This window comes from Aricia agestis, chromosome 22 (assembly GCF_905147365.1).
Source record: "Aricia agestis chromosome 22, ilAriAges1.1, whole genome shotgun sequence".
NCBI lineage: Eukaryota > Metazoa > Arthropoda > Insecta > Lepidoptera > Lycaenidae > Aricia > Aricia agestis.
This window is the reverse complement of record NC_056427.1, coordinates 8,837,288-8,850,539: the sequence shown is the minus strand read 5'-3', so window position 1 is coordinate 8,850,539 and position 13,252 is coordinate 8,837,288. Positions and strand designations below refer to the sequence as shown.

Below are 13,252 nucleotides of genomic sequence, written 5' to 3'. Positions count from 1 at the left end.
GATAACGTCCGCAATTCTCTTGGACAAAAAATCACATATCGCACGGTAACCGTACATTTTCCGGAATGAAAAGTACCCTATGTCCTTTCCCGGGACTCAAGTTATCTCCGTAACAAATTTCAGCAAAATCGGTCCAGTTGTTTTGGAGGATTTTTGTAGTTGACCTCGACAAGCGTATTTCAATTATTCTCATAGATAACATAATGACTTTCAATGTATAATATTAAAAATAATATTTTTCTTTTATTTCAGATTTAGAAGAGAGAGAACAAACAACATTTATCAGAAAGATTCAATCGACGCGACGAAATATTATGGTAATTTTTTTTAAAGTTACATATAGAAACCTTTGTTTGTTTGTTATAAATTGTAAGGATGTTTTAGGTCGTCACATTCACGAACGTCACAAAAACATGTTGGAGTAAGGTCACTTCTAAACTTCGGTCGCCTTTAGGTTGGATCCGAACATTTGACTTTAGGTTGGATCCGAACATTTGACTTTAGGTTGGATCCGAACATTAGAATGCGCCGTTTCGGAGCCTCCTGGATTCATCCATCATAACCTAACGTATTTTATGAACGTCTCAAATTTTCACCAGCTCCCACATAATTATTCTGACTGTACATCTTGTCTATTTCCAGTGGTTGCGGCTACTGTTTTGGTGTAGCGGTTGGAGCGCGGTATGGACACAAAATACAGTGGTGAGTAGAGAATCTTATATCTTTAATCGAGCAATTCTTGTATCGACTTCAAAATAATGAAGATATTGTGTACAGAAATAGTTGAAGTTAAGGAGAATTATGCCTAAGGCACTTCAAAGAGTAAGAATTATTAAATTATTTAATAGTTTTTTGTTCATTATAAATTATTAATGTTTTAACCGTGGAAGTCGGTTTTAATTTTTTGTTAAAAATAATAATTTCACTCTTTTTAGTCATTTATAGGTTTTCCTATACAGACTATGCTATGACAGTGTTATGTTTGGTTACTTTGGATCCAGGATACACTTTCATGATGTGAGAACTCATTGTCTGAGATCACTAGTCACTACCACTTCAGAATTGCTTAAGCAACTCCAAGCATATACCACTGTATGACATGCTTGGCGTTAATCAAGCAATAATAAAATTAATGTTTATACGCCTGTCTTTAAAGGCTCTAAAGTTCTGTTCAGTGACTTTCTTTCTATCATTACACTAATGAAAACTCATCAGCTCAACATAATATAATATTATGCTCAAATATAACTATAATCGTCCGTATAAATTGTAAGGAGATCAGCATACCTCAAAGATCTCATGATCAAATTGCTAACTTGGTAACCTAAACACCAAGGTCGAACCATTTACATTGAATTAACATTATAATTTTTTAAATCGTTCGACAAATTCGCGTTTCGATCTTAAAGACGATTAAAAGTACCAATAATAGGGTTATAATTATTAGATAATTCATGGTCTGGTGACTGGTGGTAGTGATGATGATGATGATGATGAAGAATGTAACTTACATAGTAGCATATGCTTTCAGTTCTTAAACCAACTCCGAAAGCCGCAAACTTGTATTTATAAGGAATCCGGAGTTCTCTTAGCACCTTCGGAACCATGGTATACTATCTAATTGCAAAATCTTGCTTTTTGGTAGCATATGCTTAGGATACTTCTCATATAATCGAAATCACTATATGTTTCCATATAAATTTTGAGGACTTCCCTCGATTACTCATGGATGTATGGTGGAATAGTGGTGATGATGATGATGATTTATTAAATTTGCATACGACAACGCCGAAACCCCCAAATATGTATCTATAAGGAGTAAGGAGTTCTGTTCACCACCTTCGAACCATGGTATATCCTGATGCAAAATCTTACTTTTTGGTAAATACGCCTGAAATACTTCATATAAAACCAAAAAACCATATGTTTCCATTTGAATTTTGAGGAGTTCCCTCGAATACTCATGGATGATGGGACAATGGGACCAAATTGGAGTGAAACCTAATATAACAAAACAAAAATTTTGAAAATCGGTTCACAAACGGCGGAGTAATCGTTGAACATACATAAAAAAAAAAAACATCCACAGCCGAACGTATAACCTCCTCGTTTTTGGAAGTCGGTTAAAAATGTCCGGCACTGGAAGAAGTGATTGCTACACTTACTGTAAATAATATAAGCTATGAAATTCAGCTTTACTGTTCCTCGAAGGTCAGGTAGACCATCAGAACTGGATACCTCCTTAAGTAATCGCGGCCAAAACTCCATAGTTGTTGGTCGTTCTTTTCTCTGTAGAGGTCACAAACAGGCAAACTTTCAGGTTTTCTTATAGCTTTCAGCTTTGCAGATAGATATGATTTAGGCATGAAACTAGCACATATTATTCTCGTTTTTGGAAGTCGGTTAAAAATGTTCTTCACGGTCCACACAAAAAATATTTACTAAAGCAATGGAATTAGGGAAATTACAAGGTGTTTATTTGTATCAACGAGAAAAGTGACATTTTTTGTTGTTACATGTTCATCAGTACCGTATATCGAGACCAAAATTAATTTTTTAACGAAGTTATCATCATCGAACATGCTCGGGCCGCATACAATGGGTCGGCGGTCCGGATGCGGACCGTGGTCCGCCATTTGGTGACCTCTGCCTTAAGGCGAAGCCAAACGAGCGCAATTTGTGAGTTATGAGTCGCAGAATTTCGGTTTGGCAGAATTCTGCTGCATTCAGTTTCATACAAAAGTCCTGTTTGATTCACACGAGCGTAATTTTGTGAGTCATGATTTGCATGAAAAGATATTTACGCGGCAGAAATTCGGCGACTCACAACTCTACACTACACTAACTAACACAAATTACGCCCGTTTGGCTTCACCCTTATTGTTTTTTTTATGAAATAAGGTGGCAAACGAGCAAACGGGTCACCTGATGGAAAGCAACTTCCATCGCCCATGGACACTCGCAGCATCAGAAGAGCAGCAGGTGCGTTGCCGGCCTTTTAAGAGGGAATAGGGTAATAAAGGAGGGTAGGGATGTGAAGGGAAGGGAAGGGAATAGGGGAGGGTAGGGAAGGGAATAGGGTAGAGGACTGGGCCTCCGGTAAACTCACTCACTCGGCGAAACACAGCGCAAGCACTGTTTCACGCCGGTTTTCTGTGAGAACGTGGTATTTCTCCGGTTGAGCCGGCCCATTCGTACCGAAGCATGGCTCTCCCACGTAAAAAATATTGTGTTTATAATATTGTGTATGTCTATCGATCATTTTGCCTATAAATGTAATTGTTAGTGACATATAACATAGTATACGAACAATACGTCGATATATGAACAGCTTAGCGACTTTCACTGTTAGCGACAGCTATAATGTATATTACAACATACAACACAATATACTTCCTAGACAATGCGGCGATTACGTTTTGGCGGCTTTCAGGGTTCCGTACACAAAGCGGACTACTAAGTGTCTAAGGGCGACCGCACATTTGAGACACGACAGTTTTTAGACAGACTATCGCATAATAAAAAGTACTAGACGCGCACATTTGAAACAAAACGTCTCATAGACAAATTTGTTTAATGCGTACAAGAACTGCACGGCGACAAGTCTGACTAACGACTGTCGGTTTCCCTTTGAAGTGTATGCTAGCGGTGTACCTAGTCTGATGCGAGCGTTCTCTACTGATGAAAAATCGTCGTAGACAAAACAGTTTCGTCTTGGTATGCGCCGCGTGGTAGACACAACTGTTTCTCTTTATTCTTAAAGTCTGACTCGTCTATGTGAAACAAGATTGTCTAAAAACTGTCGTGTCTCTAATGTGCGCTATCTCTAACACTATGCCGAATTTCCGCGGCGGAAGTTCGGCACGATTACATCAGCAATGTCAAACGTACCTATACAATATAACGCGACGGGATTTCGGCATGGTGTGTCATCGGTAATTTAAAACACATTGCAGGCGGAATCAAGCTGAACTTCCACCGCGGAAATTCGCCATAGTGTGTTTAGACACTAAGGCTTTGATGTATGTCCGTCTGTCTGTCTCTAGGCTATATATTGAGAACGGTAGTATCTAAAGACTTGAATTTTTTCACACATTGTGTATTTCTGTTGATGCTGAAGCAACTAACACTAAAAATAAAATAATGTTGTACGTGGTAGACCGTAGGGCGTAGAGTCATGCTTCGGCTTTCAAAAATACCACGGGCGGTGTTTCGCCGAGTGAGGGAAGCCCAATTCCCTACCCTATACTCTTCCCTACCCTTCCCTATTCCATTCCCTCCCCTATTCCCTCTTAAAAGGCCGGCAACGCACCTGCAGCTCTTCTGATGCTGCGAGTGTCCATGGGCGACGGAAGTTGCTTTCCATCAGGTGACCCGTTTGCTAGTTTGCCCCTTATTTCATAAAAAATAGTAATAATAATAAATTCAAATATTTAAGAGTCCCATACAACAAACACAATGCCTAATTTTGCTCCATAATGGTACGGAACCCTTCGTGCGCGAGTCCAACTCGCACTTGGCCAATGTTTGCAACAGTAAAAGATATAACATAGACTAGACAATGGCGATTACGTTTTGGCTGTTTACGTCCTAGAGCTAGATTTTACGGTGTGTGAATACGCTATGCACGCTATGACGACCTCTGTGGCTTACTGGTGGCTCAAGCCGATCGTGGGTTCTAATCCCGTCGATGAAACAAGAACTTATCAAAGTTTTCATTTATTTCTTAAAAACTTTATGCACATATACAAGTACAAAGGTGGACTTAATGCCTTAAGGTCCAGTAGTCCCTTAAATAAGCAGGTCGATGTCTGTCAGTACGAATATCGACGTTAAGGACATTAAAATAACATTCATATCAGCGCGCCTTGTACAGTGGCTGTTACGCACTCGCCGCGTGCCTTGATAATAGAAAATAGGAGTAAAAACCTTTTGTTTTTAGTATTACACAAATCAAATATATCAAATCGTTTACGTTAGGTTACGACACATATACTACATTTTTTGTTTCTTCTAGAAAGTGTGTAATTTAGCCATAAAATGACTTAATTATGAAAAACAGCGTTATAACAGTCATCTTTGAGATATTTTTCTATCGAGCAGAATTTTTCAAATTGTGTACTGATATACCTTTGCGTATAGGAAATTTTCTCAATTTTAAAACGGTACTTATTTTATACTTAAATAATGACATTTCCTTTACTAAAAACGTGTTTTAAAAAACCCATTTTACGTAGTTGCAACAACCACAGCGCCTTAAGTGATGAGTTAATCATTTAGTCATTCATTCGTGTAGTGGAGTCCGAAAACCTATAAATTGACTCTTAAAACCAGCGACGGACAAAAGTATTACAATATACAGGCTGGAACAAAACTGAGTGATAATTGTTCAGATTAGGCAGTATTTTCAATAAAAATTCTAGTAGATTTCTTGATAACACAAACACTTTATTTTCATGAGGTTACAAAACATTTTTGAAAATACAAGAGAGCGATGACAGATGACGGCTAATCATAGATATCACTTTTCATAAACTAAGGAGTTATTTTTTTTTAAACTAAAGCACCATAGTGGCAGAGTACTTATATTATACTTTTACTACTAAGATACATATCTACATTATACATTTATTTATCCAATACTCCCACTTAAATTTATAAGGTAGATAAAACATAACAATTGAATCTACATATTATATGTAAATAATTTTCCATCAAAATAAACTTCTTTTAGTTATACACAAAATCACTTGACTCAAAGTTTTAAACATTAGTGGCATTGAATATTTCTCAAGATCTTATCTCTATTTGAAATAAATCTATTGACAGGCAACGCTTTGGTTAAGAAGTCAGCTAATTGACTTGAACTCTCTACATAATTAATATTAACAATTTTCTTTGCAACTTTTTCTCTAATAAAATTATATCTAATATCTATGTGCTTACTTCTTCTATGGAAAACAGGGTTATTTATTAATTTAATTGCACTCTGGTTGTCTATATTCAAAGTAATTGTGCCTTGTGGCTCCCCAATATCACAAAGAAATTGCCTAAGCCATAAAATTTCTTTAGTTGCTTCGCTAGCCGCCATGTACTCGGACTCAGTTGTGGACAACGCAACAGTATTTTGTTTACGGCTGGACCATGTGATAGGACCTCCATTAAGTAAAAATATATACCCTGTATTAGACTTCCTAGTATCCAAGTCTCCTGCAAAGTCAGAGTCAGAGTATCCTACTAGTTCAAAATTACCCTGATACACAATAGACATATCTTTAGAATTAATCAAATAACGTAATATTCTCTTTACAGCTGTAACATGTGAGGGACCTGGGTTATTGACATATCTACTAACAATATTTACTGCATACGCTATGTCAGGTCTAGATACAGATGACAAGAATAACAACGCTCCCACTGCTTCTCTATATGGGAAATTAATAGGTTCATTACTTGTATTTTTAGACAAATGTACATTTACATCAGCAGGTGTGTTACTACTTTTTGCATCTGACAAATTAAATTTTTGAATTATTGTTTCAATATATTGTCTTTGACTTATTTCAATACAACCTATTTTACTACTTATCTCCATACCAATAAATGAATTAACATCTAAAATCTTTATATTAAACTTTTGTTTAAGAATATTCAATATTTCAGATAATACAACTTTACTTTTGGACAGTAGTAATCCATCATCAACATAAAGAATTAATATTACTTTTACATCTTTAAAATATCCGACAAATACACAATTATCAGATGGACATTTTTTGAAACCACAGATGTCAAGAAAAGAACTAAACTTTTTATTCCAACATCTAGATGATTGTTTGAGACCATATATAGATTTAATTAACTTACATACTTTTGAAGACTGAGTTTTCAATCCCTCCGGAACCTCCATGTATATGTCCTCGGAGAGCTCACCGTACAGGAACGCTGTCTTTACATCAAATTGCTCGATCTGAAGCTCATCTCTCGCAGCAATACTTAGCAATACCCTGATGGAATCATACCTGCTGGTGGGGGAAAAGGTCTCATTATAATCCAAGCCCTTTACTTGTGTGAACCCTCGTGCACACAGTCGTGCCTTGAATCGTACTATTTCTCCATCTTTATTTTTCTTTATGGTAAATACCCATTTACACGACACAGGTTTCTTTTCTGTACGATCAACTAATATCCATGTTTTATTTTCTTCATGTGACTGAAGCTCTTCAATCACAGCTTTCTCCCATTGATGAGAATTTGGACTATTCATAGCTTCTTCGTAAGTATTAGGTATTTCAAATTCTGTGAAATTTACCTCCAGATTATTATCTCGACGTCGACGTAATGTAACATTTCTCAGATTTTCCTGTTCCAAATTTATATATCTTGGAGGAACATAAGTATCATCCAGTTCTTCTAAACTTTTCATACTATCATCTGAACTACTTTCTTCAGGCCAACTGCCTTGTTGATCTGCAACGTGTTGAAATTCATCCTGTGGGGTGGACCTGGTAGAATCATCTTCCTGTCCAGCTGTCACTTTTATGAAACTTTGTCTTTCTTCAGGTGTAAAACATTCATCAAACTTTACATCCCGGGATATTGTAATCTTGTTGGTATTTTCATCGTACATCCTGTAATTCTCGTGGTCATATCCAACTAACAACATCTTGACACTTTTCTTAGAAAGCTTTCTTCGCTTTTCTTTTGGTACATGTACATAACCAATGGACCCAAATATTCTGATATGTTGCAAGTTAGGTTTCACTCCATGCCATAATTCAAATGGCGTTACATCTCCCGTCTGGCTTGATGTATTTCTATTTAACAAATATATGGCACAATTGACAGCTTCGGCCCACATATTTAAGGGAATGTTCTTTGCATATAGCATTGTTCTAGCAGTTTCCATGATGGAACGCATTTCTCTTTCTGCTCTCCCGTTCTGTTGAGGGGTATACGGGGCAGTACGTTCATGCGTTATTCCCTTTTTCTCCAAAAATGATGTAAATTCTTGGTTTACATATTCACAACCATTATCTGTATGTAGTATGCACACATTGTGTTGAAATCTATTTTGCACAATTGCATTATACTTTAGAAAGTATTGGAAAACTTCACTCTTGTGCTTCATGAAGTAAACATGGCGATAACTTGTAGCACCGTCTTTGAATAAAACAAAATATCTCATACCCGATATAGAAGGCTCCTCTATAGGACCACATACATCACTGTACACAATTTCTCCAGGTTGTGTTGGACCTCGGGTTGATTTCAGAAAGGGGCGCCTTGCTTGCTTTCCATATTGGCATGCTTCACAAATAAATTCCTCGTTTCCGCTCAATTTAACAGGAATCACACCATTCTTACTCATATTTTGGAGCTCTTTAATATTTATATGTCCTAATCTTTCGTGCCAAACTTTAATGTCTGTTTGCACAATATTACAAACTTCTTGTTTTACTGTTTTCACATCCAATTCATATAAGTTATTTTCGGTTATATATCCACTCATGACAACAATATTATTTTTCAAAATCATGGCTCTTTTCATACTTTTCATTATCATATATCCTTTTCTAGTGGCAGCACCTTCGGAAAACAAATTTCTTCGTAAATCAGGTACATATAGAACATTCTCTAGTTTACATCTCTCCCATGTACCATTAACCTTTTTATCTATCAATACAGTTCCTTCGCCACACACTCTGATACTCTGTTTGTTACCTAACTTAACAGAATTGTTGTGTTGAGACTCATTCAAATCGCAGAAGTATTCACGCTTAAAAGTCATATGCATAGAGGCGCCGCTATCCAGAATCCATGCCTCTTCATCATGTTCATTCAATGCAGCGCTGAACGCTAACATATTGTTGGGTTTCTTGCTATCATGCTTTTTCTTCGGCATTCTACATTCTTTTGCGAAGTGGCCTCTTTTGTCACAATTGTAACACACAAATCTATGACTGGACACTCTTTTCTGATCATTTGAAGAGTTCTGTTTATTTCCATTTCTTGGTTTGAAATTTCCTTTGGAAGTTACTAGTGCTGTCTCACTAATGCTTGCTTCATTGGCAAGGCTGGCCTCTTCATCTACTAGACGAGAAGTGAGATTTTGAATTGTCTGACTTTCTTTATCTAGTGAGAGCCAAGCCTGTCTAAGCGACCGGTATGTTGACGGTAACGTACTTAGGATCTTGGTCATTACTGCAGTATCACTGATTTTCTCACCAGTCTCTCGAAGCTGCTTTGCTAAACTTTCCACCTTCGACACATGCTGTGCCATGGTATCACTTGCACTATATGAATATTGATAAAATTTTTCATGAACTAACATTTTGTTATATTCTGATTTCTGTTCATAGATGGCTTCTAATTTTGTCATGACCTGTTTAGCAGTCTCGCAGTTTTCTATTATGGATATTTGATTTAAATCCATGGATGATGTCAAAATGAACATGGCCATGCCGTCATCTTTATCCCATTGCACTTGCGAGCTGGTTTCCTCTGGTCTTGCCTTTTCTATGTTTAATCCGCGTGCTCTCAACGCGCATTTCACTTGAAACTTCCATTGTTTGAAGTTTCTTCCATCAAATTTCTCAATTTTCATGGCATTTGTAACCTCCATTGTAGGTTAGTTTTTTTATCGGTTTTAATCTTGCTCTGAACTTGAATTTTTTATTGAAATATATAATTATCGTGTGACTGGACCCGTAACCTGTTCAGATTAGGCAGTATTTTCAATAAAAATTCTAGTAGATTTCTTGATAACACAAACACTTTATTTTCATGAGGTTACAAAACATTTTTGAAAATACAAGAGAGCGATGACAGATGACGGCTAATCATAGATATCACTTTTCATAAACTAAGGAGTTATTTTTTTTTAAACTAAAGCACCATAGTGGCAGAGTACTTATATTATACTTTTACTACTAAGATACATATCTACATTATACATTTATTTATCCAATAATAATACTTTAGTTTAAACTATATAGCTCACTGTGAAAGTAGCAGCACTGAAAGAGAATTATTAAAAAGAATTGTTCGTTTAAATATATAAGATAAGACTCATCTTTTTAGTTGAGGCGTCGCGCGTTGAAGTCTTTTGTACTACATGATATCAGTAATTTTATCAGTCAAAACTAATTAGTATTTATCAGGCAATTCCGTCTAAACTAGTGAACGGATTTTGATAAAATTTGATACAGTGATAGATGAAGCCTTGATGAAGGTCATAGAGAAGTTTTTATAGCTGGAAAACGTACGGTTTCTGAGATATAGACATCTTATAGCACAGAAGAAGGAAATATTATGACGATATTCGTATTTTTTTGTTACATCATAAGATAAAATATATTTTTCATAATTTCAACTTCCTACCTCATTCATAAAAGTCCGACTCGCACTTGACCATAAAAGCCCAGCAATGAGCAACGCACCTGCAACTCTTTTGATGTTGCGAGTGTCCATGGACTTGCAGCGGTAGTTGCTCTCCATCGGGTGACCCGTTTGCTCGTTTTCCCCTTATTTTGTTGTTGTAATAACTAAACTAAGAACATACATTTGACACAATTCGTAACGCATTCAAATGACACTATGATGACACTTCACTGACCACAGCAATCGCTCTAATGACATGACAATTTCCTGACATGTAGTTGACACATACTTGACTCTTAGACTATAATAATTATACTCATTTTATACGAAAATCAACCTTAAATAGTCGACATAAGACCTATAAGATTGGATATTGGAAGTATGCCACTTACGTCATTCTTGATGAATGGGCTTTTGACCGACTGCGGCGAATTAAAAGGGTAATGATATGTGTAATGTTTGTGTATGGCCTAAACTACTGAATATTAGATGATGAGCAACTAGTAAGGTGTCAATACTCAATAGGTACGTAATTATGTAGCTTTACCTAAATAAGCTCGTAAATTGTATGTAATAAATAATAATATTAATATATTATTAATATTATTATAAAAGGGATCCAAAGTATAAGGGATTTTTATACGTGGGAGAGCCATGCTTCGGCACGAATGGGCCGGCTCGACCGGATAAATACCACGTTCTCACAGAAAGCCGGCGTGAAACAGCGCAAGCGAGTGAGTGAGTTTACCGAAGGCCCAATCCCCTTCCCTATTCCTTTCCCTTCCCTACCCTCCCCTACTATCCTATTCCCTCTTAAAAGGCCGGCAACGCACATGCAGCTCTTCTGATGCTGCGAGTGTCCATGGGCGACGGAAGTTGCTTTCCATCAGGTGACCCGTTTGCTCGTTTGCCCCCCTTATTTCATTAAAAAAAAACCATTTTCGCTCGCGTATTAATATACGTGAGCGAAAATTGTGATGCTTTTGGATCCCTTTTGACGAAAAATGCGGAAACGTAGGTGATTGAAGTTTTGGACAGACTTTATAGTTATTACTAGCTATTTGACCGAGCCTTCGGTAAAACACGACATGAAATTACATTTTCTAAAAATTATTCCTATAGCTAGATCGATTTAATTTATTTTTAGGATACCGTATCCAAAATATAAGACCCTGTTACTTAGACTGCCCGTCTATCTGTCTCCACTCTCCAGGCTGTATCTCAAGAACCGCTATAGCTAGAGTACTGAAATTTTCAGTTTGTGTATGTCCGTTGCCGATATAACAACAAATACTAAAAATAAAATAAAATAAATATTTAAGGAGGGCTCCCATACAAAAACCACAATTTGCGGCCTATTTTTCTCTATACGTACGGAACCTTCCGTGTGCGAGTCCAACTCGTACTTGGCTGATTTTTTAAATATTATTCTTATCCATAATATTTGCTGTATATTTTGCCCGGCCTCCCGGATTCCACCTGCACCATGCTCAACAAAAGCTCTTACCTAACGCTCACGTAACAAAGCTCAGTGAAAGCTTTAGCTAATCAACGGTATAATAACTGTAATACAGATTATGTATTACGTAACACCATAGCGGCGCAGTGGTTAAAACTCGCAGGTTGCACGTTCGAATTCCGAGATGAGAAAAATTTGATTTTTTGGGCGTCATCTAGTTTTTAAATATAAAAGATTGTTTTCAATCTTTTATATTTAAAAACTAGATGACGCCCGCAACTCCGTTGCGCCAAAATTCGTTTATCGCCCGGGAACCGTACATTTTTCCGAGATAAAAGTATCCTATGTCCTTTCCGGGACTCAAAGTATGTCTATAGGTACCAAATTTCAGCAAATTCGGTTTAGTGGCTTGGGCTTGATGAGGTAGCAGCCAGACAAACGGAGAGACGGACAGACACACTTTCGCATTTATAATATTAGTAAATAGTATGGATGAAGAGGCAAACAGAAAACGAGTCACCTGATGGAAAGCAACTACCGTCGCCCATGGACACTCGCAACATCAGAAGAGCTGCAGGTGCGTTGCCTTTTAAGAGCAGGTCGTATAGGTCCGGAAATACTGCTGGTGACAGTTCGTTCCAGAGTTTTACAGTTATAGTTTCAAATTCCAATACGACCTGCAAACCTTTAACAAGAGAGCGTTTTCCCTCTTAAAAGGCAACGCACCTGCAGCTCTTCTGGTGTTGCGAGTGTCCATGGGTGACGGTAGTTGCTTTCCATCAGGTGACACGTTGCTCGTTTGCCCCCTTATTTTATAAAAAAAAAAAACGCCAGTTTTATACAAGGCCATTGTATGCCATTATGTATTACATAATATTATGTATCGTCTCAGCTCAGTTCGGGTCAACATTCGATACGGTTGAGTTCATGTCCTGATATAGAAGAAATAAATTATTGTTTGCACATAATTTATAATGTGCATTATCCATATCCATATAACAGTAAAAATCTTACCATTTGATCGAATCGAATATATAGCTAGCTCCCCCACACCGGTTTCGGTGACGGTGGCCGGTTTCATTGAAACCAGGCCAGCTACGCAGGAGTAATTTTATAGTGCCCAAGTGTGTGCGCAGTACACAAGAGCACTCTGTATTCCTTTGCTCTCATAACCCAGTGGGACGGAAGACCGACACGACCGGCGAGAGATCAGGCGCAGGACCGACTTTTTACATGCCCATCCGACGCATGGATCATCTTACTTGTCAGACAATCAGGTGATCAGCCTGCATTGTCCTAACCAAACTTGGAAATAACATGTTTCCAACGCGGGAATCGAACCCACGACCTCACAAGTCAAGAGCTGCGCTCTAGACCACTAGACCACCGAATCGAATATGTAACAATGAA

General features: G+C 37.4%; 1 protein-coding gene across 1 annotated transcript in view; it reads left to right on the top strand.

The window, feature by feature from the left end:
* Positions 1-13,252, top strand: part of LOC121738115 — a 33,214-nt gene that overhangs the window by 7,347 nt on the left and 12,615 nt on the right. The window contains exons 2-3 of the mRNA XM_042129969.1: positions 253-317; positions 643-702. Coding sequence (XP_041985903.1) covers positions 315-317; positions 643-702 — 63 coding nt within the window. The 5' untranslated portion in view covers positions 253-314. The remainder of the gene's footprint in view (positions 1-252; positions 318-642; positions 703-13,252) is intronic.